The sequence below is a fragment of the Monodon monoceros genome, unplaced genomic scaffold (assembly GCF_005190385.1).
Source record: "Monodon monoceros isolate NGI ecotype Baffin Bay Population unplaced genomic scaffold, NGI_Narwhal_1 Super_Scaffold_18, whole genome shotgun sequence".
In the NCBI taxonomy this organism is placed as follows: Eukaryota; Metazoa; Chordata; class Mammalia; order Artiodactyla; family Monodontidae; genus Monodon; species Monodon monoceros.
This window is the reverse complement of record NW_021703774.1, coordinates 32,423,953-32,449,803: the sequence shown is the minus strand read 5'-3', so window position 1 is coordinate 32,449,803 and position 25,851 is coordinate 32,423,953. Positions and strand designations below refer to the sequence as shown.

Genomic DNA, 25,851 nt, shown 5'->3' with positions numbered 1-25,851 from the left:
TGGGGCACAAACCCGTGTCCCCTGCATCGGCAGGCGGACTCTCAACCACTGCGCCACCAGGGAAGCCCCTGGGCTTCTTCACATGCAGTTTAGCTTGGCTGCTCTCACTTAAGCATCATTTTACACCTTTCCATCTTCACCTCGCTCCATCCTGGGTTTCTCCCAAACACAGCAGAAAGAGGCCAAATACAAGTAGGTCCCCTAATGTCCCTCCTCCCGGAGTCCCTGAGGTCTAAGGCAGTTTGCTGTCTGTCTCGCTGGCCCCCGTCAGCCCCCCATCCCACCTGCCCCAGGATGTAAGAGCCGGCAGGCCTCCTGGAGTCCAGGGTTATGTGTTTGTGGTCCCTCGGGTCTCTTTGGCTTCAAAAGCTTCAAGAATTGGTGATTAACTTCCCATGTGAGATCTTTCTGGTGCTTGTTAGCATTCCTTGTGGTTTTCTTCCATTTCCTTCCTGAACCACTGTAGCATGTTTGAGCCTATAGACTACGGTGATGGCCTGTGGTTGCCTAAATGACTAGTGGTTGGGCCCAGAGATGATCACTTACTTTGATGAGACACAGGGACCTGGGACATTGTGTGAACTTGACTCTGGAGTCCAGCCACTCCTTTGTGTGTTTTCAAAGGATCTGAACACACACTCACAGACACACATGAACTTCAGAAAGTGGACATATTTTCCTTCTCTATGTGGTTTGCACATAGTCATTTCCAGCCAGCCAGTGAGGTAAGTGAGCTGTATGTACTCAGGGCGAGGGTCATACCTGCCCTCTCCAGCTTGCACTGGGAGGAACTGGGGAAACATGCAAGTGCTTAAGGCCTCAATCACTCTGAAAGCAAGTTATGGGATCAGTTTCTCCATAGCAACCACAGGAAAAGAGAGATGAACACCTGAGTCAATATTCAGAAGTGTATTACCAATCATTATTATTATTTTTCTGTATTGCACGTTTCATATCTCAAAGCAGATTGGGACATACCCCAGGGCAGGGGCTGGTCCTTTTTGCTCTGGCTCTTTCTCCCCAACCCTCACCCACAGTCCCAGGGCTCAGCTCTGGGAGAAGTCCAAGTCTGAAAGCAGGCTGAGCTGGCTTTCGCTGCAATCCCTAGGATGGAGCGCTATCCTCAAATCTCATCTTCGCTTTCTGCCCCTGTGCTGGACTCAAGTTTGTAATGAGCAAAATCAAATGCACGCACTGGTGAGCAACAGCTTGGGACCTCGACTGGGTCAGACAGAATCCAGCCACCTGCTCTGCTTGGTCAACTGTCCAGTCCCCTGGCCTGGCTCCCAGGATGACCTGGCTGCTCACGGACATCCTGCCTGAGTTGGCCAGGTTAGCCTCAAGCAGGCAGCAGGACTCTCAGACTCCCCGAGACTTGATGGCATGGGCATGCACAGGACAGGCAGAGACACGGGGAGGAGGCCGGGACACCCAGCCAGAAGGCACCAGGCTAGCAGGGGTGGAGTGAGGCCCTTATACACATGGGCAGTGACTCTCAAGATGCAAGCTACCAAGATCAGCCTCGTCAAGCCGGGCGCAGGGAGAGTAATCCGTACTTAAGTGCACATTCAGAAGTTCATATAAACCATTGTGTGTTTTCTCCTTAATCCTGTGTCTAGTAACCTGCACGCGATTAGGATGTGCCTTGAGGCAGGGACTGGTGCTTTCCTCTCTCAGTCTCCTTCCCCACACTCATCCTTACCCCAGGGCTCAGCAAACTGGCCACTTGGCTAGCTTGCCTGGATGATTTTAAAGAGACACACAGACAGAGAAGCAAGTGTCCTCACGGTCTCCAGACTGCCAGCCACCCTGATCAACAGAGAGATTTCTGAACCTTGTACCCTTTACTGAGCCCCAGTTGGTACAAGTGAAGAAGCTTCTCTATCCACAGCCCTGATAGATCCAGAGCTCTTTCAGGATTAGAAAGCTTCTTCCCCTCCCCAGTACGACCAAAGGTCAACTACATTTAAGCCACGACAAACTTGGGGCAAAATTAAACCAAAACAACTTGTGTAACACACTTTCGGATTTTTAAACAACAGGTGACAGTGGCAAGGCAGTGACATACATGCTGATCCTTGGTTTGGTTCCTGGGAGGATTTTGGGGTCAAGACCCTTGGATGGCCTATCCCCTAACCCCACGTGCGAGAAGCAAGCCCCTGTGCCTCCGGGACACACTGCCCCCAGACCCACACACGGGGACCATGTCTGCATATACACCAAGCCCTGGGGTGGCTCAAGCACAGTGGAGGCCAGGTGGTCTCCCCTGCCCTCATTCTACAACGCCTCCGTTCCCCCCGACATCCCACTCATCCCCACAGGGTCAGAAGCATGGTTTCCTATCTACTGGCATGCACTTTTGGCTCGTTTTGTCTTCCGGGGAGCTGCAGACTGACATAAGAAGAGCCGAGCCACGCCATGCAAGGTGAGGAAATGGGAGGACGAGTCTTCTTTCCGAGGAGAAGAGACAAGCAGGAAGCCGACAATGAGAACGACATGCCCCATGCTTGCAGGGGCGGCCAGGTCAGGCCAGATCCCCTCTCACCTGTACTGGTCATAAAGGTGATGACGGTACTGCTGATGCCCTCGTTGTCCCGGGAATAAACTCGCAACGTGTATGTCATACCGGGATAGAGGTCTGTCAGCTGTATGGGCTGGGCCTGGGCCTTAACAGGGACAGTTTTTTTCGTATGGTTGCCTGGGGAACAGAAACCTCAGTCAGCCTAAGGCTGGGCATGATGAGCTGGAGAGGCAGTGCTTAGGCTCCTGGGCACCTGTCAAAGGTAGAAGCATGGAGGGTGGGGGAAGGGGCCAGGCTGTCTTGCAGACCTGGAGGTCACCGGGCAGCTCCACCAGCTTTCTCACATGCTGACTCTCCTACACAATGGCCCTGCAGCCTAGGACACTGTTCCCTCTCCTAAAGTTTTCTGTCCTCACCCCAGTCTTAAGCACTTAGCACATCATGACCTGCTTCCTTAAGCTCTCAGGGTGTCAGCCAGCGCTCCGTTACCCTGGAGAGGGTCAGAGAGCCAGTCAGCATCCCTCACGGTAACCGGAGGTGAGACGGCCTCTGCTTCTCAGCTCTCACTCCTGGTTTCCCCTCTCATTTCTCGCTGCGTGGTGAATTCACACATCAGGAGAAGCGAGTGCCTGGGTGTCTGAAAAAGTGCGGACCAAACTAGGAATTCTGTATTCTGTGGATGTGAATATCTCTCCAACCGCAGAGAACTAAGAGTTGGCTTTGTTCTCCCTCAGAGAGCTTTGGGTGTATTTCCAGCACAAGCCAAATAGGCCAGCATGGTGGGTCTGAGCCCTCAGGAACAGGGGCCTTCACTCAGAGAAGGCAGATAGCCTGACCACACTTTACAGCCTCACAAATCTCGACGCTTGCTCCCCAGGTCCAGTGAAGAATGAACAGCTCAGCTCAAGCCACCAGCTGAGTCGCGTGACCCTGGACGGTGTCTCTGACCTGTGAGCAGCTAGTGTCCCTCTGTGAGTAAAGCACAGTTGACCCCCAAGTCTGGACTGGCCCAGCCTGTCTAGGGGAGACAGCTGAGAATCTGGATCCTGAATTAAGGAGATCCAAGCAAAGGTGAGATCTGGCTCATCTGGGGGCCACCAGAACCGTCATCCTGGGCAGGAAATGGACGAAGGGCCCCTCACCCAGGCCGCCCCCACCGCAAGGCACCCCTGGACCTTCACTAACGGCCGCAGAAACCCCTTCCTCCTCCTCGAGTCTGCTCTTCCTACCTCGCTGCCACCTGAGCACATGTCGACTTCATTAAGCCACAACGAAACGGCTGGAAGGCCGCCCTGAGCCTGGGGGAGCGCATGGGATCTTTTTAATGGCATCTCCGCCACCCGCACAGAATGCTTACTGTCGATGTACTCAACCACAAAGTCAGTTCCGGGCCCGAAATTGTGCTTCCAGGTGATGTTGGCCCATTTACTGTTGGGGAGCACTGTGACGTTCCAGATGGATTGCTCATCGGGGGCTGGTAGGGGGGTTAGAAGAGGAGTTAGTGGTGAGGAGGGAGGCAGCACTGTGGACACACACACACACACACACACACACACACACGCGGGCAGCTAGGAAAGGGGAGAGTAGGAAGTGGCTGTGCACAGGGCCCGACAGAGCTCCAAGCTGCAGCCTTGGTAGCCAGGCTAGGTATGAGCAAGTACAGTCAGGAGGACCCGTATGTGAGGGAGAGCCGGAAACTATGTGTCCACATAGGTGGGAGTAGGAATGAGAGTGGGTTTGATCCAGGCCGTTGGAGGCTCTAACCTGCGTTTATTCCCTTTTTAGGTCCCTTGTCGTGGATGTGAACAGCGCAGCCAAAGGGGCCAGTGAAAAGCCCCATTAACTAGGATGCAGACGGGGCAGGAGAGGTGTGCCAGCCTCTTTCCCCTCAACTATAGACATTCTACAGGAAGGAGAGAGGGTATCTTGAAAAGCCACTCGAGAGTCATGTTGAGATTTGCAGAAAGGACAGGACCAAACAGGGGAAAGCCTTAATGGGATCCTGAAACTGGAGGTGGAGAATGGCAACCTACAAGGGTGACTCTGGTCTGAGGAGCCCCTGGGGTCATTCTTGGTCAACAAGATGCTGAATTATTGAAAAATGGCCTCAGATTCTCTAAGGGGACTTGGGGCCTAAAACCCCAGGGCCCCAAGCAGAGACAGTACGAATCCTTCCTCTCCCTTTCATGGGCTAGAGGGGAGCAGAGAAGATAACTCCTTCTTGACACCCAACGTTCAGTGGTCCAGACACCAGAAGACTCCTGCTCTGTTGCCTTCTCAGCACTGTATCTTTGAGGCCTGATCTCTACGTAACACAGAAGACATTAATTATCTAGTTCCTATGAGCTGGGAGCTACTTTATCAAAGCCATCACCCTGTCTGAAACTACAGCCTGTGGACAGGAGAATGGCACTAATCTTCAAACGTAATCATTTTTCAAGCATCCCAGCGGTCTGATTACCCCATTTCCCAGCAAAGATTTAATAGTGGAATACTAGCATGAAGCCTTATATTTCAAAGACTTTACAAGTGTGGCTCCTCTATAGTTTATTAGCATGCAAGGGGGCACTGTCACCGACTCACCTGTCAAAAATAAATGAATAGAGTACCTTGGTGATGCATTTATTCATTATCTATTTGACATGTGACTGAGTCTGCAGGGCTGGGGAAGTGATAAAAGATCTCCTGGTCTCCACTTCAAAGAAGCACCTTCTCTACTACAACCTTGTCAGTTGTCAGTCGCCCCAGGTGAATATGATTCATTTTAGAAAGAGATTCCATTGATGGCACGAGGCATTCTCCGTGGGGAGGGCAGAAGGCAGCCTTCTTTACTGATCTGCCAAAGGTTTCCGCTGTATTGGCTGCTTTAACTCAGCCCAAATCCCAGCTCCTTAGAATCTCATGGCTCTTTCTAGTGGGAATGAATTATGATCAGTTATGATTTGGGAACTTGAGATTTTTCCTCCTCAGCCCTGGGCCCTGGAAATAGCCAAAGAATTTGGGTTTAGACAGTCTGACCACCAATACAACCCTGGCCTAAATCTGACCGTCTTAAAGGTAATGGAGATTGGGGCATTATTAGATACGGTCAAGCAATGGGAAACCAAAATGATTTAGAGGTGGGAGCTGGAAGAAGGCACTGGCATCTAGAGAGACCAAGATGACGATCACTAAAGAACAGAAAAGCTCAAAGAAAGGCTCCGAGAAGGAGAGCTATCAATTACTATAAAAACAAGAGGAAGAAGTGAGGGGAAACAGGGATTGTCCTGTCAGCTCCTGGGATGTGAGACTTAAGGCGTATCCCTTGAAATCTGAAAAAGACAAGTTAAGGACAAAGAAAAAGTCCCATTTCACCACCCAAAAGAGTCAACTTAGGAAACATTTTGTCCTAAGTTGTAAGACGCGATAAAGATGAACTTTCATTTTGAAAATCCTGGACAACAGAGCCACTCTGCTGCGTTGAGGGAGATGAGAATGTTGAGGGGAGCCCCCGAGCTCTAAGGATAAGGTCAGAGTGTGGCCGGGCCCCCGCAGCATCTCAGGCTCAGTTAGCAGTTGGGATGTGAGAGTCCATAGGCTACTCCTCTGTGACAGCGAGGCCAATCCTTCCAGAACGGGCAAGACCCACTCCCTGTCTTCATCCTTGGTACATCTCTTCTGTGAACTCGGAGCATTAAAGTGGGGCACGGAGGCCCACCTGAATGCAAAAGAAGCCTCACTGTGGACCCAAAGAACACCCGTCACCAAACTGCCAATGGCAGCTTCTCACAGCCTAGCAGGTTTCTCTCAGCCAACTCTTCCCTACAGAGCACGCTGTTTAAATTCTCGTTATTGCAGCTTTAAGGCAAATCAGTGTTTTCAAGGTCTGAGGAGCATAATGTCAGCTACGTATCACGTGTCTCCCCTTACGGCTCACACAACTCCATGTAATTGGATTGAAGAAGATACTCACACATGCATTAAGCTTCTATCCTCATTCAAGTGCTGAGAGAAGAGGGGTGGGATGGGTGACAGCGAGGCCTCGGAAGGCGAAGGGGCTTGCCCAGGAAACAGAGGGGGCCTACAGTTCTACAGCTGCTGGAAGAGGGTTCCGGGTGCTTCCTGCCAGCCCTGCCGGCTGCATCGTGCTTTACAGCTGGCCTGTGGCTCCACAAGCTAGAGGCCCTCCCCTCCGTGGTAATAAGAGTGTTTGACGTCAGTTCTTAGAAGTACTGCTGGATTCCCGAGGGGGTCTCCTCATGCTGGAAGAACAGAGCTTCCTGGCCTGGCTGCATGATGCAGGAACAGCACACTCTCTGGGCTCAGCAGGCCAGCCCCGGGATCGACTCTTACCACGGGCCCCTAGAAAGGCTGCGATTTCCCCTCCATGTGTATATCTGGGGGTGTGGGGAATATGAGTGGGGAGAGCCACAGAGCACTCTCTGGCATTACAGGACTCCTTGGTAATGTCATTTCCTGCAAGCTCTGACTAGAAAAGTCTATAAGTGCGCCTTTCGGGGAGAGGTGCAAGGGAGGCGCACGGTTCTGGGGACAGAACCTGGCATGGCTGGCCACTCCCCACTCCTCAGCCCTCTGCTGCAAGGCTGGGGCATCATGGCGGAGACAGGAAGCCTTCTCAGGCTGGTTGGCCAGTGTCAGGCCCTTTCCTTCCCCACTCTCCGCCTTCTGGAGTGCTCAGCCCTAAGCTGATCCCTCAGCATGTGGTTGGAGGCAGCCCTACAGTCTGGGGCCTGGGGGCCCTCTGTTAAAGAACAGGGATCCGAGGTTAGGACAGGGGCTCTGAGCAGTGGAGGCCACCATAGGGGCGGGTGCTCTGTACCTCTAGGCCACCAGACAGAGAATCTAGTCTCTTGTGCTTTCAAAGCAGAAACAAAGGGAGGTGTTGACCAGCACCATCTCAGACCCGCCCCCCCCCATCTGAGGAAGCCTGTGGTTGGAGGGACAGGAGCACGGATGACGGGCAGTACCGGATTCTTGAATCTCAGTCCTGGTGGTGGTGGGAGGACTCTCCGTGGTGGTGGCGGCGGCAGTGGTTGTAGTAGTTGTGGCGACGGTGGTGGTGGCGACGGTGGAGGGTGCGACAGTTGGGATGGTGGGGACTGTTGTGGCTTCGGTGGTGGCAGCAGTGGCATCAGTACTGCCCACCGTGCCCGTCACACCCACCGTGGTCGGGGGCGACGTGGGAGGAGCTAAGGGGGAAATGTAAAACAGCCAAGTCTGGTCGGTGTGGCCGTCCCCAGCCTGGACACACGGCCCCACGTGCAAGGCAGGCAGCCCGCAGAAGAGATGGAGCTTAGGGACCAGAAGCCTCCCCGAGCAGGATGGACTGGGTCAGACGGGTCGCCATGAAAGAGAACAGGACCATGGCAAGGAAAGAGAATGAAGCCTGTGTGTTTCATTTTCTTCTCATGGTCTGTGTGGCTCAAAGCACCAGCATGCACACAGCCAAGGGCGGTGATGAAGACGGGACACACACCAAATCACTCAGACCCCAGGGATGACATGGAGTCCCAGGTCAAGCACCACCCAGCACAGGCCAAGCAGCACCACTTGGGTCCAGGCCTGGAGCCCCAGCCTCGGAGGTGGGCAGGTTGCGGGGCCCTGTCCTGCAGGAGCACCGGGAAGCCTGCCATTCCCACCCATTCACGCCAAAATCACCCCCTCTCCTGCCTGCTTGAGTTCTACCACCACCCAAACCCAGTGACAGAGAGAGAGAACGATCCCCACTCTGTGGGCAAGACTTGCACCTTGGTTCGTCTTTCCTACCTCCACTGCCAGCCCCTCCCCAGGCTCTCAGCTCTTGTTCATTCTCTGGCCTCTCCTCCCTTCTTCTCTGTCCAGCGACGGTCCCAGGTTACCCCAATCCACCCTGACTTGTAGTAACTGCCTTTCTCTCTAGGGCATCTGGGGTCTGGGCACCGGAAGCCCTTTCCCTTTGATTAGATTGTGGGAAAAGGGCACTGATGGACTCACAGTGTGGCCTGCGCTCAGTAGCACCATCTTCCCAGCCCACAGTAGATGTAGAAATCCCCCAAAGAGCATAAATGCAAAAGAGCATAAATCTTCAGAGAAGTTCAAATCTGCACTACCTCTTACTTCCTCATCTCCCATCCAAAGCTACCCTTTGCCGTCGGTCAGCCCTAAGGGGCTAAGTCTATCATGACAACATTTCCATAGACCGTCTTTCCTTCTACAGAAGGGTTGTGGACACTAACAAAGGGCTGGCCTATTACTCTTTAGTTCCAGTATTGCTAAAGCTTAGGGTATGAGAAGAATGATGGGCAAATCAGAGAGAGACAGAGCTGCCTCTCCTCCTTGCCCACTATCTCCTGTGATCTGACCACAGTTTACTTTCTAGTGTCACTGCTGACAGGGCAGAAGGCAGTGATGTTAAGACAGAAGTAGGTAACTCTAACTTTCAAGGAAGAGTGACCTCCTACCTTATCTCAAATCTGCAGAAGATCAGGAAATACTATCCCCGCTCTCCAGAAGGGAGCCAGGGCAGCGAGGGAACCAGAGAGAAAATTGCCAGAAAGGCTTTCTCAAGAAAGAATCAAGAGATCCTAAGTCTTCTCAACAAGAGCCTGACCAACAAAAGCCCTTTCATTCCCCCCCGGGGACTCCAATATTACAAGTCCTCCATAGAGAAGGAGGGACTGTTCCCGGGATCCCAGTCGCTTCCCTATTTGTAAGATCAGAGGCATTATTGGGCCTGAGGGTGCTGACCACAGAAGTCACACTGGGTAGCTGACTCTGCCCCATGCATTCCAGAGATTCCTGGGCAAGGTGAAGGCAGACTGCGCTATATTCCCCAAACCCCAGTCAACTCGCAGACATCAGGAAGGGGTGGGGGGAGGGGAACATGCGGTGGGAAAAGCCCTCCCTCTCACAGTCAGTATTCAAGGATGTATTTCAGTCCAAGGTGGCTCCAGGCCTGGAATGCAAGCTCAGTGCTGTAAGAGCTCAGCCTGCGGGAATTCGCCTATCCCACCCACCAAGACACACACACACACAGACACACAGACACACACACACACACACACACACGTATAAGGGCCTGAGAGATCTCAAGGCAAAGGTGAGCTCCCTCTCAGGCCTGATGCCTGGCAGCTCCCGTGGCCACGGAACACACATGGGCTTTTCCTGCTGTTCTGAGCTGCCGGAAGGAACCCTGAGAAGCTATTTCGTCCATCTGGATAGGACTGCTCTGCTCTGGTTCCTTATCAATAGTGTACTTTCGAATAATTTCTGGCAACTGCAATGTTCACAAGGTTCCCCTTTGCTATGACTATTTAAAAGGCGTCATCAAAAAACTGAAAATGCCTTTAAAGTTAAATCATCCCACCCTGTGCAGTGCAGAGACGTGGGCTTCCCTTCTTATGTGCACAGCGGTGCTGCATTTCCCAGCCCCCGGAAGCTATTCACACTCTCACGTGGGCCCTGGTCCTCATACAAACAGGTACACGCACTCATGCTCACACAGGGCCTACAGCCAGGCCCACACGCTTCCTCGGGCGCTCCAGCGAGCAGCCCTAGAAACAGAGATGCTGAGAGAGGCTAGGCTAGAGCGAGTTTCTTCCTGGGCCCTGCCGGGCAGAGACAAGAATGAGCGATGACTGAGGGTGCTCCCACACTCTCCCCCCTCCCTCTGCCAAGTGTGACAGGAGGAAGGGTTTTCTTTGATGATGGCTACCTAGATGCTTATCCTTCAGCTCAGCAGCAACAATCAGGTATTAGCGAGACGGGACCAGAAGGGGGTGGGAGGAAAGGAGGCACTTCCCAGGCGTCCTCCCAGAGGGTCCCCGGCACTGGAGGCACAGTGGAGAAGACACCTTCTGGGCTGGCTGAGGTCCCAGCTGGTAAATCAGCATCCTCTCTGGCCTACTCATTAGCTGTGTCTATTGTCCCAGGGTTGGACAGGGCCAGAGAGACTGGGAGGTCAGAGGTAAGAAGGCAAGGCTCTGAGGGAAGGGACAGAAGGGTCAGGTGAGTGAGTTGTTATAGGTGGGAGGGGAGGGCAGGTTTTCCATGGGAAACTGTCCAGCGCTCAGGTCTAAGGGGATTCAGATGATTTCAACCCCTGGGGCGGGGTGGGGGTAGCAGATAAACGGGGAATAAGGACCAGAAGCGGGGCTTACAGTCAGAGTGGCCCACAGGCTGGACAGACTCGTTGCTGGGCTAGGGTGTCATCTTCAGCCACAGCAGGAACTATGGGCTGGAGAACCACCCTGGTCACTGCCCAGTGGAGACCACCAGCCCGGAGACCGAGAGTAATGGGGAGCCACAGTGGGCCCGGAGCTGGAAGCACAGGACCCCTACCTGAAGGCAGTGTCAACCTAATGGCTTACCTAATGCACACTGGAAGGCACCCCAGCTATGGCCCAGGGTTTTCCACCAGAGTTTTGGGCGACACCACGCAGGAGATGGAGAAAATTAAGACAACATGTCTCTTATTCATTTTTCGTTGCCCAGAGCCTGCCCTGGAGCTGCCCACCAAACACTGGCAGATCTGAGCCGAGTCAAAGACAAGGACAGCAGTTTCCAGACATTCCAAGGTGGAGGGTTCAGTCCAAACATGTCCACCTGGTGCACGGATTACCCTGGCCAAATCACAGATGGCCAGGACAGATGGGCAGCAACCCTAAGAGACTGCAGATGGGGTGCATGAGAGGGATTATCTTTACCGGGTGAGATAGGAACAGATCAGTCTGGGGGGGGAGAATGCCCACGTTTGGAGAAGATGAGAGGGAAGGGAGCAGCGGGCTGGACTCCAGGCCCGCGTCACCCGTAGAGAACCTGAGCGCCATCACCTCGCACCCGCAGACTGTGCAGGAGGCTCTTCTGCATCTGAGGCTGGGAACGGCTGATGTTCCCAGCACAGCTCATTTACCAAGATGTGCGTTGTGCCTCTACCACCATGTCACACGGAAGCTGGAGCCTAGGAAACACATCTGACCGATGGACAGAGGCCCTGGCAGCCTCTGCACACCAGGGTGAGCTTGGATCTTTCCTAAACGAGAAGTAGGAAGTGGGGTGTTTGGAATGACATGCATCCCCCTCACACCGGCCACACATGAGAGGGGCAGCAGACTGGCACGGATGCCCACTGAGCAAAGCATACTCCCCGCGACCGGATCCACTTGCTTTGGGTCCTGGGTACCAGAATGGGGAAGGTGGACTGCAAGCCGCTTGACCAAAGAGCGTCTAGGTGATTCACATGGTACCCTCCCTGCATCTCCCCTTCTATCTCCACTAAGTCGCTTCGGCTGCCCTGAGCACCTGCTATAATAGTCCCAGGGGAAACCCTTATGCAAACTTGAATCAGAAAGTTAGGGCCACTCCCAGACTGCAAGGATGGCTTTCTCCCGGTCTCCAGGCCCAGGACACCTCTCTGCCTCACATCCCAGCAGAGGTGGGGAGGCACTGGCCCCTGCAGGCCTGGGTTATTTGGGGGCGGGGGAGGTGGAGAGGACTGGGGGTGGGAAGGATGATGGCAGCACACCACCCAGATCCGACTGGCGGAGCAAACGCAAACAAAGGAAGCAGGGTGCGCAACAGAAACAGAATCAGCCTAAAATAGCGGGGCAGGGGGCGGTAAATGAGAGAAGGTGGAGGGGAACCAAGCTGGGTAAGGTGGCGTCCTCTGCCTAAGCCAACCCTCCAGTTCCTCACCTGGCTCTCGGCTCTCCCTGCTGCCTAGAGCCTGAAAGGCTCTGGCAAACCCTTGCCCTATAGCCTTGGTTCTGCCTCAAAGGAGGGCAGCGGAAGGCACCCTGAGGCCCCTGCCTAGTTCCTCCAGCTTGAGGACCGGCCTTCGGTGGTGATGTTCCTCAAACCCACAACATGAGGACTTGAGACAAGGACCTTGGCTAGCAGGTCATCTCCTGCTCCAGACTTGCCTGCCCAACTCCTCACTGTGCGTCCACCTCCCAGACCCCAAGAGTGGAGACTGTTCTTAACACCCAAGACTCTGAGAAGCTGGGTTTCTGAGGGGTGAGTGGGCCATCAGTGCATGGTGTCCACTGAGACTCCAGGTCCTGGGGCACCCGGCCCCATCCTGGGACATGCAGACTCGTTCTCACTGACTAGAAGCCATGGTGGGTGGCAGAGCTGGTGCCAGGCCCCATGCAGCATGCAAGGCCAGCATGCACGGCGTGCTCACCCACAGGCCACCCTTTCAGGGGATGGCAGCCTGACCAGGAGACAGGAGCCAGCTGCCCCCACTCCTTCTAGGGCGCAGCTGGCCACCCAAAGGCTGTGGACCCTTTCTCTGTGCTCTGAGATGTCAAGCCTGGGCAAGGCCCCAGGTGGCTCAGGGGAAGTAATCACTCAGCTTCAGAGAAAGCTGCAGCTCCAGAGAACAGGTCTGCAGCCTATGCATGTGGGGCCCCTTCTCAGCCAACCTCCTTCTCTAGCGAAGGGAGGAGGATGTGTTTGATCTCCTCTGGTCCCATCCTCCACATACATCCTCCTGGAGAGTCTGGCTTCCCAACCACTGAAAGGGTGAGTCCGGAGCATGCTTTCACCCCAAGCCTCTCCCTCCTTCTCCGCTCTGGCTGGGCTGGACTCCACCTGAATTGCCCCATGCCATGCCCATTACCTCCGCTGCTGGTACGGTACCTGCGGTTGGAGCAGCTTCAGAACACAGCGCCCAAGATAGCCAGAGAGGGAGAGGGCGAAAGAACGAGAGGGAAGAGAAAACAGCACAGGTGAAACCACAAGACAAGCAATCACAGGACAGAGAAGGTTCTGGCTCTAATCTGACCCAGACGGTGTGGCCAAGTGCTGGTCACGGCCCTGAGAATGCCACCTGGTGTTCGGGGATCATGTTCAACTCCACTGGGGTCTGGCACGTTCCTACGGAAAACTTTCCTGGGTCTTGGAACCCTTTCTAATATACTCGCTTCTGCCTCTACTCAAGGGCATCTAAGAGGTGGCAGCAGAAACAGTCTACCTCGAGTGCTATGTTCCCAGGTCTTTCTCAAAGGGTGTGTCCTTTCCTAGCTGGGCTGGGGTGAAGGAGTCTGGGTAACGCTCAGTGACGCCGGGAATTGAAGGCATAAAGTACAGGTGGTTTAGGAGGACATCAACGCCGGTCAAAAGGATGGTTCCTTCATCCCCAGGGGCACGCGTTGAATAGTGCTGGGGTTGGGGGGGTGGGTGAGAGGGAGCACATTTGGCTGAACGCTCCCCACACCAGCTCAGCCTCGGAAGGCTGGGGCATGTGATGGACTGGAGCCCGGAGCCACTGTCCTGCTGCCCCGTTGTATTGTATGAAGTAAGAAACTCAACTGGGGACTGAGAGCCCTAAAAGGAATTCCTGAACTTGCCGCAAACCCCTAGGTTGAGAAGAGAGTCTCTCTTTGTTCTCCTGTCCCCTGGAGCTGAAGATCCTTCCCTGGGGTGGTCACTGGGGCCAGGCAACGGGGCTTTGTTCATCTGATGTTCTGTAATGGGGGGGGGGGAGATGGGGAGGGAGAAGAGGCTCTCTTTATGTATCTCCTTATAGAATTAAGTAATCAAGAAAGTGCATCATCCCTGGCCTGGCCTTTGGTAATAGGCATATATTAACCACTTACCCAAAGTCCCCCAGCCCTAATAAATTGCCCAAGTTCCCAGGAGACTGGAAGGGTACACTAGGAGGGGAGCTTCTTGTGTAGCTCACTCCTGGTTTACAAGAGCAGAGAGGTAGAGACAAAGCACTGTCAGCCTTTCTCTACATTCTGCCTGCCCCCTCTCCTCTCTGCTTCAGTGCTGGCCTACTGGCCAGGGAAGTGGGGCCTGGGGAGGGATGCAGGGCTGCTTATGAAGCTGCACTGGGAGCCTGGGGTAAGGCAGCAGAGGCAGCAGGGCCTGGAAGCACTGCTCCTCTCCTGGGTTGTGGGTACCGGTGCTCAGGAGGTCCAATCAGGCCAGGGTCAGGCCACCGGACCTCAGCCTTCTGGGGAAAGCACTAGACAGGATAACCTGTTGTCAGCTTCAAGGATTCCTAATCACATCACCCCTTCTTTGAAGTCTTCCCTTGTAGAATCAACCCCCCTCCCCTGCACAGCCACTGCACTTCTGCCATCTAGACATACACAGCTCATGGTGAATTACAATTAGATATTCCTGTGGATGTCCCTCCTTCTAGACTGTGTGAGCTTATTAGCTTTACATCCCTTGTTTTGGGTACAGCGTCTGGCACCTCATGTTGTGGGTGCTCAAGAAATGGCCTTTGAAGAGACCATGGTACCTCTGGAGAGGCAGAGCCTCCACCCGCTGTCATAGGGGATCTGCCAATATCGAGGCTTCTAGTGGCTCGTCCGCCCGAGAGGTTCCTGGAAGCCAGAACGTGTGCAGATGGGCCTGGAGCCCCCTCTAGTGGACTTCTCAGGCAGGCGCAGCTCTGGGGCGGGGTGCGACGCTGCTAGATGCCAGAACCCAGGAGAGGAACTCACGTGCTCTCTGTGGAGCTGGTCTGGCAAATGGCTGTTTCCAAACCCCCTTTCCTCTCCTCAGCCTGACAACTCCCTCAATTCAGGCGGCAAGGAGGGACTACACCTCCCGCTCTACTCATGATCCCGGCAATTAGCTTCAGTCACAGCTGTTCCCCTCTCTTCCCGGCGCCACGCATCCTGGAGAGAAGAAGGGGCATCCCCAGATCCCTCACGGGGCGGTCTCCATTGTACTGCTGCCTCCCTCACTAGGCGAGCATCTTCCCTGCTCTTTGGATTTTCGTGAGCACATTTACTTCCAGTATGCTTTCTCTCATCCCCTCAACTCAGCTACGATTCACACTCTCTTCCCTATTCCCCCACCAGAAGGAAAGATCACAGATGTTAAGTAGCTGAGTAAGTTAAGGCCAAGTTGGGATCCAGGTCTGACTGCATCAGTAAGAAGATGTGTTTTCCAGATACATCGCCGGTACCTGCCTCTCAGCACACAGGGTGGCTCCCTCCTCTGGAGGGCTCGAGGGCCTGCAGCCTCTCCATCCCAGGAGGCCGGGGAGGCCAGAGGCCGAGTGAGTGTTTCTCTAGGCATCCGAATTCCCCGGGACCATTCGCCCCGAGGCTGCCGCAGTGCACCTACCTTCATTCGGGGGTGCTGGTGACTCCTCTGTGACTGCTTCCCCAGAGCCCACCTGCGTCCTGGCACTGAGGGAAAAGCGGTAGCGCGACACGGGGTCTGCTCTTTGCATCGTGAACTTGGTCTGATTGGGAGAGAAGTTTTCCGCTATCTGCTTTCCTACTTTGGTTCCATTAACTGGGGAGAGACAGGTAAGTGGAATTGAACTTTAGCAACATTGACCATGATGGGTTATATGATCTGCAGCTGGAAGGACGAAGCCTTCCCGACTCTGCTGGGAAGGGAACCCGTGGAACCTGCCCGTGATCTTAAGGACTCAGGGGAGGGAGGTGATTCAAAGGCCGAGGGCTGCGCAAGAACTCCTTTCCAGCTCTTTGATGACGCACCAGGGTAACACTTTTTCACTGATCTCGTTATCGCCGGCTCAGTGCAAAGTTATGCGGCTGATTCGGAAAGATTCAATCTTTAATCCTCGAGCCTTTTCAACAAGAACAGAACTTGAAGTTCCTTTTTTTCCTTTCAAACAGAACTAGGGCAAAACCACTAGAGCTTTTCATTGTTAATGCCTCCTTTGTAAAAGGCCTCCTTTGTCAAATACCTCAAAGGGGGAAGGTCAGGTCCAGAGGTGGATTCAGGACCACGCACACAGTTGGCTATTAAAATCCTCAACAGCACAGCACCTGTCCTTTGAGCTTCACATTGAGGCACATCATCACCCACTTTAGGAGACTTGAAGTTTTTCAAATGAATGACACTCCTGTCCCTGCCTGGTGATGCTGAACTCTTTAGGTGAGGTCGTCCAGACCCAGGCTCCTGACTGAGCCACTCCCAATTCCATGGCAGCTCTACATACAGCTGCCTTACCATAAATGGCATCTTGTTAAGGTGTCCCCGAGTGTCAGTGTCGTGTGGATTCCTATGCACGTACTATCTGGCCCATCGGATGGAAGGTCCATCAGGTAAGGAAACTTCTCTCCTAGACTTGTAGGTGTTAGAGACTCTAAGATTCCTGAGGGCAGGGGTTGAATCCCTCATCAAACCAGAAGTCCCCTTTGTCTCACCGGGCCGACTGGAAGCTCCCTGCAGGAGGAGGTGTGTCAGAAGAGCAGGGATTGGGTCTCACTTGCCTCCCCTAACCCTACGGGAAACTTTTTCCCTGGCCCCTCTATCCCTCCACAATGACCTCTGTACCCATAGGCTTTCTACCTTGATTCCTTAGGAAAAGTGTTGAGAATGGGGTTTCTGATTCTCAGGTTATCCAAGAGAAAGAAGGGCAGAACGTACAGGCCACGTATTTGAGAGTGTATCCAATCAGGATCCCATTGGGGTGTTCTGGATGATCCCATTCCAGGTTGATTGTCTCCAGGTTGGGCTGCCGGACTCGGAAACGCCTGGGGGCACTGGGTACTTGGGGAAGGAGGAGAGAGTGGGGGAGATGGGGGAGAGAAGAGGGGCGGGCAAGATGAAGAAAACACAAAAAACAAAGCACAAGTATGAAGGCATTGACCTCTGGGCAACCCCCGTGCTGGATCACTGTTAAGCCAGAACCCAGAGAACTACGAGGTGGCCAGCGCCCATCGCCCCATCCGGGATGGCATTTCCCCAGATCTAGGACAAGCACGGCTCAGACTCGGTTTACATGGGGAAGAAGTCAGTCAAGTTCTCCTTTAGCAACTATCCTGGATTCAACACACGTTAGGCTCTGATCCTGCAAAGAAACCTCCAAGGTGGGCAGTCATTCCCAGGCAGGGAACCAGTCTTAGCCGTTTGGTAATAGAGGCTGCAGTTCCCAATCCTCAGACAAGGGTTCTCACCGCTGGGTCCAAGCATCAGGCCCTGGCCTCTGGGCTGAGAACGCCGGGTTCAGGGGTGAAGAGAGAGAAACCCATGATGGAACATGTGGATGGTGCCAAGAGCATGAGCAATGGGGAGAGGCTGGTGATGAAAGCCAGACGAGGAGGGAACACAGGAATAAAGAAACAAGAGGGGGGAACAGAGGAGAGGACAAAGGAGGAAGAGAAGAAGAATGGGGAAAATAATAGTTAAGAAGGGAGAAAGGAGAAACAGGAGAGGGCAAAGCCACTGCCCAGCTGGTTCAAGAGGGCTGGCAGGAACAGGAGATGCGCCGGGACCTCGGCAGGTGTCTGCCTCCCAGGACGGGGCCACCCACTGCGGGGCAGTCTCTTGACTACAGTGGTGTAACAAGAGTGAAGGTCCTCGGGTATGGCAAACCAACCAGGTGCCTCTTGGGGTCAAGGTGCCTGAGCTCCCTCAGGAGGTGGTAGGCAGGCAGCCCTGGCTCCCGCAGTGCCCTTGGGAGTCCGTGTGCACATCCCGTCTGGAATCATGTCAGCAGCCAGCACAGTCTCGTCTTGATGTACAATCTCCCGTCAGGGCGGCCGCCTTGGTGACGGTGCTCCATGAGCACGGCCGGAGCTGCTCAGCTCGCAGGTCATCCCTCCTTGAGGTCAGGCAGAGGTCAATTTGTGTGGTCCAGGCCGAGCCACGCTGGAGCCGCTCAGGGCCACCTGGCCGCGCCACCCTCGTCCTGCCCTACCCAGGGAGCTGCGGCCGGACCTACCTCCTTCCGGGGTGGTGAACTCCTTGGTTTCACTGCGAGGCCCATCGCCTCGCCCATTGACCACAGCCATCTCCAGCTTGTAGTTACTGTAGGGGAAGAGGCGGGACACCACGCCACGGAGGCGGTCGCCGGGGAAGCCGGCTTGCTGCCTCTTCTGAGACACCCACAGGTTCTTCAGCAAGCTGCTCTCCCTCCAGTAGTAGGCCTTCAGGACAGAGGCAGGCCGGTAAGGATTCGGCCAGGCAGGGCCAGGTTAGTTGTTAGTGGTGGTGCTCGTGGTGACCGGTGTTCCCTTTGCTGGCCACAGGCTCCAAATCCCCAACGACCTCGTCCGGCCCACGGAGGGCTGGGGGTGTCCTGACAGTCCCCATACATTAGCCACTAGTGAGTGGGAACTGATGTCAAACAAAATGAGAGTTTTTGGTTTCAATCATTTTCTGAGCCATGTCGCCTCTCTGGGGAACAGGCAAGTCAGCCCAACTTACAGCTGAGCGGCTCCGTCTTGAGACTTCTTTCCAAGCTGGGAATAGGTCGCTCAGGGAGTCCGTGCCAGAACCACAAATTTGAGCCAAGGGTCCAGGCACGGAAAGCTCTTTTCCGTGCTCAAAGACCGCACCACCTTGAGTTAGATTTAGTATGGTTTAGATTGGCAGCGGGCAGGAGTTGAAAAGCAGCAGGTTACCCCCGGAAGTCTGAATATAAGAAAGGGTTGATTTAATCCATTGAAGTCAAATGGTTCCTTTTAATACTGTTTAAAGACCTTTAGGATAGTGACATGTCCAAGCCAATGGGAGACCGGGCTGTGGGGTGGCAAGAGCTCGGATGGGATGGGACGGCCTGTGCAAGGCGGTAGTGTCACAGGTACAGTCGAGAGAGTCTGAGACACGGGGTCTGATGAGCAGTGGAGGAGAAGCCCCAGGTCAGCTGTCACACGAGCATCACCCGGGGCCTCCAAGGGCAAGGCAAGGAGGAAGTCCAGACTTAAGAGGGGGACCCAAAGGGAGCTTTAGCCAAAAAAATCTCTAGGCAAGTAGGTTAAGGGTGCAAGTTGGGGAAGAGCTCATTTAAGCATATATATCACCTTGCCTTCCTTCCCCTACCTACCAAATCCATTTCCCGAGAAGACACTGACTCCCTCTGTGTGCCCCCAACTGTCCGTCAGCCAACTCTCGATGACCCCTAAGCCTGTGTTACCCCGGGGCTACAGCCTCCCCAGGAAGCTTTAAAAAGAGCTATTCATCAGGGAGAGCCTTGCATACCCTGGGTTTTCTCTCCCTTCCCTTTCAAAGAGAGAGACGTCAGGGACGGAAGAGGTGGCCAGGGGAAGCCAAGGGCCTCGATAATCGGAGTTGGCTGTGACAACAGGGAAGGGTTTGTACCCTTCTAGTGGCTCTTCCGGTTAGTTGGGGCTTCATGAAATCAGACTGGGTGAGGCAAGCAGCCCAGCGGGGGCCATTAGGAGAGGGGAGGGGTGTAGCTCAGCGGTGCCTCAACACTGCTTCTGAAGATACACGTGTGTCCACACACATGGATTACAAGCATAATGTGCTACGTATGGTCAACCCGAACCCAACACCCTTCACATGATTTTCTGCTGAGCAGAATCTCTCAGCATACCCGGTGCAGGATACATCTGGGTGTGTATATATTTTTTTCTGGGTATATTTTTGAACAGCTAACCCTAGACATCATCTTCTTGAACCAACTCTGGATCCAACAGCTATCCCAAGGGACCCCTTCCAAATATCTTACGGCCCGCATCTGCTACCCCCTTGCCCTGGTTAGCGAGCTGGGTGGTTAGACAGGGCTTGGAGCTGGCTTCCTCACGCGGTACTCTCTGAGCTGGCCCTGGACCGTGTCGGAGTAGACGCGGTTCCACTGAAGGCTGATGGCTGTGCTGTTCAGGACTCGGATTTTAACATCAGTGGGTGCAGCCCTGGGATCTGCAATGTGTTGGGACAGAGAGCTGGTTATGCAGGCGGGGCTGGGCCCCCGACTCCGGAGTCCCCTCCGACTTGTCCTCTGCTGACCTGCACCTCCAGCCCACTCTGGACACTGGGTACTCCCTGAGGGCAAGGGGCCATGCCTCCTCCACCAGCCTGGACTTGAAAGAGTGTGGGGAGGCTCAGCACAGGTGGAGGGCTCTGCCTACACGTTTAGAGGGCAATTATGTGCAACCGTCACACAGAGTCTCTGTTTGCCCCTCCATCCCATTGGCCACCCTTCCCCACCCTGCTTTGGGTCCCGGGAGGCTTGTCCTCTCTGGACCGTGTCAGCGGGGCTCCCCTGTTCTCAAGCTTCCAGATGGGTCTGCCCAACAGGAGGTAGCAACAGGAGCTCCCAGGGCAGGAGAGGGAAGACGGTATCTATCCCCTTAGCTGCCTGTTTGCGGGGAGGCAGGATGACAGTAGTGTATTCTACACAAGGGCAGCCCTCGCTGGCCATGGTGACTCGCCCGCCGCCAGCCCCTCAGGGCCGGAGCGGTATAACAGCTTCCTGCTGTTGCTGGCGCTCCAGCTGGTTTGCTGTACCTTGCTGCTGTCCCTCTTAACCCTGTCCTCACATTAGAAATAGTCCCCTTTGAGTGGCATTTATTTTCTGCCAGGGCCCTGCAGGAAACGTTACCTACAGACTAAAGACACCCTAACCAAGTTCAGGAGAGGATCCTGATCCCGTGACTACTTGCAAAGGGAGGGCCACTCTTCCCTCCCCCGTAACTGGTTCTCACCCCGTTTCCGCTACTCTGCAAAAGCAGCTGTGCCCCATCCTCTCTAACGCATCTGCCGCAGGGGTGCCCGGATGCGATGGAAGCCGTGAGGTGGTCCGGGAAGTCCATGGCTAGATGCTGCCTTTTCCATACTTACCTCCAGTAGTCCCTACCGTCTTCTGTCCGGAAGTGTCTGCCACCACGCAGATGAGGCGTGGGACGGACGGAGGGCCTGCTGATCCCGCCTACTTATCTCCCAAGTGGGTCCAATGCATAATCACTTCCAGGGAAGCGCCCAACCCTCACTTACTCCCATCTCACCGTTATGAACCCCACTGGCCCTACTCCTGACCCCAGCATTGGCCCTTGTGACTCTGCTCCTCCCCAAGACTCTCTCCTCCCTTCCCTCTGGTCACCTCATCCACCTACATGATTTCTTCTTGGATCAGACCCAAACACACCAGGACATGGACTGCCCTGACCAGGAGGGGCGTCACCGACCCTGTTGCTTTGCTCAAAAGCCTACAGGATTGATGTGCTGGGGGCAGAGAGGCTACCACCATCTGGAAAGCCAGGCACATACTTCTACATATATGCCCAGAATTGTGTTGATTTACTCAGTGACAGCCTCCAAAGAACTTCTCTTTTTATGTTCAATTCCAAGGGCTAAGAGCGACACTGGGAATGTTGCAGTGCCTGGTCTGGAGGGTTCCAGTCTGGGGCTCTGTGGACCTTGCTTCCTCAAGGATTCCCCTGGGGAGCCCAGGGAGGAGTCTGGCCTGTGGCCCTGCTTCCGGTGGAGGTGTCTAATTATGGCCCGTTGGGACGGATGGTCCGTGGTGCTAGCAAGCCCTGGCAGTAAGGTAGATCAGAAGGCCTGGGTTCTATTTTCAAGCCTGACATTTGCTATTGTGCAGTATTGGCAGGGGTTTCCCTTGCAGGGCCTCAGTTTTCATGTCGATAAAGTGAGAGTATTGGACTAGGTGACGACGTTCAAGAATACTAACTAGTGTTCGGATCATACCATCTCTGCTCCCGGCATTACCTGGGGCCTGTCTGCTCTAGGTCACTGTAGGGGATTTCTCTTCCCTGGGAACTGGCTGTCCTCTCGGGATGCTCTCGGAAGACCCCCGACCCACCCTGAGGTTCCTGGTCTGTGAGGGGGGCCTGTGCAGCCCAGCCGTCAGGGTCCTGGGTGGGGACAGGGGCGGGTACTCACAATCTTCTCCGGAGTAACCGATGACAGTGTCTGGTTCAGGGCCCTTCCCAAAGTCATTTTCTGCCTGGACTCGGATCTCATAGGGCACGTAGACAGGGGTCTGCCCCACCACATAGCGGGAGCCCCACACAGTGACATTGTTCCAGGTCTCTCGGGTCTCTCTCCGCCGCCACTTGACGATGTAGCGCAGGTTGGGGCCAAAGGCGGAGGTGGCGTTCATCGGCTGAGCAGGGAGAGAGATGGCAGGAGTGGAGAGGGTGCAGGCGAGGAGCCCAGGCCACCCACGGCTCGCACTCTTTCTGTGCCAGGCACCCTGCCCCAAAGTGCCCAACAGCGGCCAGCCCCCTGGCAGAGCTGGGGAGACCATGGCCCCCACTCTGAGTCCCCCCCCCGGAGCCTGGAGTCCTGTGAAGCCAGCAGCGTGCAGATTCTCCACCCAAGCCCTAGTCCCTCTGATTCCACAGCCAGCCCCCCTGGCAGGTGCACAGGGAGAGAAAGCTTTATTGTCGACAGGACTCTTTCCTGTGATGGAGCAACCAGAAAACAAAATATGGACAGTGATATAATGTCTCCAAAGTCAGAAAGGGGTGAGTTTGGTTCAGCCACAGCATGCCTGCTGCCAATGAACTCAAAATTCCAGATTTCAGTCCTACTTAATCCTTGCATGTCTGCCCTGTCCTTCCCAAAAGGCCGGAGCTGGGAGTGAGCATAACTCTTGTTTTTGTTCCCTAAGGGCCTGGTCCAGGAAGCAGTCCCCCGGGACCCTGGAATACAGAGCCGTAGACCAAGAACCGACCCTTGCAAGGTCCTGCAAGACGAGTCCCGGTGTCTTAAGTCTGGGCTCCGCCCAGTTGCCAAGGCTGCTGTGAAACCAGGCTCTCCGAAGACGGGGATGGTCGTGATTCCAAACTCTGTTATCTCCCTGTTTCCACTACTCACGTCAACAGCACAAAAATGTTAATATTTCGGTGGCTGAATTTGCATCTCTTAGACTTGGAAGGGGTTTGGAAAAAAGTCATTTTGAGGCCACATATCCCAGTTTTGGTTTGGAAAACGTGGGTCAGTGAGCCGACATGAAGATGAGCTTTTTCAATCCTGGCCCGGAGGACATCTTTAGAGTCACCTTGTCCATCCTGGACTTACAGATGGCTGATACTGGAGGACCACTCAGAGGCTGGTCTCTCCCCACTCCCAGCAATCTCCAGTGATGGGCCCCCAGAACACACCAAAGCGAGGTACTGGTGTTTGGGCTAAATCTTTCCTACAGACTAATCTAAATTTCTCCCTCTTCTGAAGAAGCCCATTGATCCTGCAGGACTCTGTCTGATTTTTCCAGACTGACAGTCTCTGTTCCTTGGTCATCTCTGCTCCTGTCTCCCGTCTTAAATGTTGCTCTTAGACGTTCTCCTGTTTGGTTTCTGGATGCTCAGTGCAGAGACGAGTAGCCCCCGCACCAGCCAGGTAGTCTGAGCCACCCTGCAGCCTTGGAGTCACAGGGGTGTAAAGGGCGAGGGCTCCCAGGCTGCGAGGCAAGCAAGCCCATCGTGGATGGGCTGCGAGGGGCTCTTACCGTCCACGTGATCTCCATGTTGTTCTTTCTGGTCCCCTCTCCCTTCACATCAGAGGGGTTGGACTCAGGGGCTGGAATCCAAATGGATGCAAAGTTCAAGTCCAGTCTGTGCATTACCAGGGCACAGTAAGCAACCTCTCTCCCCCAGCCTGACTGGTCCCTTCTACGCTCTGTCTTTTCTCAGCGTCTCTCAACACACTCTGTCCCATAAGCAGCTGAACTCGCTCTGCCACTTTCTCATATGGCTGACGTGCCTTCCTAGCTAAGATTTAAACCCCCCAAAGCAGGGATAATTTCTTCTGAATTTTAATCCCTTACAAGACAGCATTTATCATAAGGCTTTCCACACTTTAGATGATCAGTACAGCCAACTCAATGTGGATTATCCCCTTTGTGGATTATCCACTAAGTATGTTTAATACCAGACTGGTTTACCCTGGCCTTCAACATTTTTGGGGAGCATCTCCACCCTCAACGAACCAGCATGATTTTAGAAATCTAAACATTTCATTACCCAAGTGTGTTAAGAAACCTGGTGCAACCCCAGATTATATATTTCTACTGCAAATCTTTGCCATAGCTCTTCCCTTTAAAGCACAGCATCAAGAATTATTCATAATATTAGTAATAGTAAAAATGACAGTTAACTTTTATTGTGTGCTTGCTATACGCACATCACGGTGAGTACCCGACTCCCGTTTTCGAACGTAATCCTCACACCAGCCCCGCGACGGAGATGGTGTTATTATTCCCTGTTTCGCAGATGAAGAAGCTGAGCCTTGGAGAGGTTAAGTAACTTGCCCAGATTCATGTGGCTGGGGACCGGGGGAACTCAGTCTGAACTTGGGGTACCTGGCTTCAGCACCTCCCGTTAGCTCTCAAGCACTCACGTGCTCCACTGGTTCGGTAGCGCTCGGACGGGAGGCTGGGATGGCTGCTGCCCACCTCATTGATGGCAATGACCCGGAACTGGTAGTTGACATAGGGGGACAGCTGGAGGATGGCTGAGTTGACACTGCCTGGGAACTTGGAATGGTCATGCCAGACCCCTGGCTGGAACTGGTCCTCTTCAAACTGGACAACGTAGTCTGAGGGGGCAAAGGAAGACAGGGCTGTTTGGGGAGCTGAGTTAGTGAGTTTTTTCTCAAGAGCACTCCTTCATGGTTTCCATTAGTCTTTATAATCTCCCTTGGGTAGACAAAGGCACTGGTATTCTTCCCCAAACCCAGAAAGGGAAACCAAGGGCCTCCACGCGTTCTGTCAACAGGCCAGGACACACGTCAGGTGAGGCCGAAGTGGGACCAGAAACCAGGACCAGGCCTCCGGCTCCCGGGCTGCCGTCCCCCTTTTCTGGACAGTAGTGCAGGGCCTCGGCTGACCTGTGATGGGGCTGTTGTTATCGTCCCCCGGGATCCAGGTCAGCCTCACGCTCCTCTCGGCCAGGTCGGTGAGCTCCAGGTCCCGGGGTCGGTCTGGCCGTCCTGGCAGCAGAGGGAGAAGACAGCACGCAGGCCTCCCGAGTTAGAGCCGGCCCGTCCCTGTGCTGGCCTCAGCCCTGAACACTGTCCCACGGACAGGACTCTGGCGGGCTGGGGACACCACTGCAGGAACCAACCCCAGCCTGTGCCGGAGGGTCAGCACAGGGACCGCCCCCTTCCCTCAGGGTTCAAGGAAGAACAAAGAGAGAACCCTGAATTCCACCCCCACCCCCAAAATATCAAGGAATGCAGGGCACAGGGAGAGCTGGGGCCAACCCACCCCATTGCTGTGGATGTTCTCGGAGTGCAAGCATTTGGGAAATGCTGCCCTTTGCATTAGACCCATGTTCACAACCTTTAGGAAAACTGGTGAAGAAGTTTGGGATTTTGTCTCATTTTCTCATAATTAACTCCTACTCAGTGTACCGAGGCTCTGAGGGGGCAGGAGCCCAGGGGGTGTTCGGAGAGCTGAGCAGGGCAGACCAGTTAAGGGAATAGAGGGGACAAAGACGGAGGACCAGGCCAGGGAGGAGACAGGGACTCAGTCTAGAAGTTTCAGTGATGGACAGCAGGACAGAGGCCCTAACAAGGGTGGGGGCAGCACCTCTTTGGGGCTCCAGTCTCACTGGATTTCCTAAGTGTGTGTTAAGTGCCCTCCCGGCCTGGGGATAAAGGCATCTGGCCGCTGACTGGTGAGGGTAGGCGTG

General features: G+C 54.4%; 1 protein-coding gene across 5 annotated transcripts in view; it reads right to left on the bottom strand.

The window, feature by feature from the left end:
• The window catches only part of NFASC (neurofascin), a 188,030-nt gene that overhangs the window by 15,713 nt on the left and 146,466 nt on the right, over positions 1-25,851 (bottom strand). Inside the window, exons 19-30 of one of the 5 annotated variants that reach the window (XM_029230361.1) lie at positions 25,046-25,147; positions 24,557-24,754; positions 23,667-23,737; positions 22,097-22,319; positions 19,998-20,113; positions 18,171-18,375; positions 16,874-16,996; positions 15,593-15,766; positions 13,142-13,156; positions 7,489-7,710; positions 3,879-3,995; positions 2,546-2,698 (exon numbers count right to left, since the gene is read on the bottom strand). In XM_029230361.1, coding sequence (XP_029086194.1) covers positions 2,546-2,698; positions 3,879-3,995; positions 7,489-7,710; positions 13,142-13,156; positions 15,593-15,766; positions 16,874-16,996; positions 18,171-18,375; positions 19,998-20,113; positions 22,097-22,319; positions 23,667-23,737; positions 24,557-24,754; positions 25,046-25,147 — 1,719 coding nt within the window. The remainder of the gene's footprint in view (positions 1-2,545; positions 2,699-3,878; positions 3,996-7,488; positions 7,711-13,141; positions 13,157-15,592; positions 15,767-16,873; positions 16,997-18,170; positions 18,376-19,997; positions 20,114-22,096; positions 22,320-23,666; positions 23,738-24,556; positions 24,755-25,045; positions 25,148-25,851) is intronic. The other 4 variants (XM_029230362.1, XM_029230363.1, XM_029230364.1 and 1 more) reach the window with 4 other exon arrangements.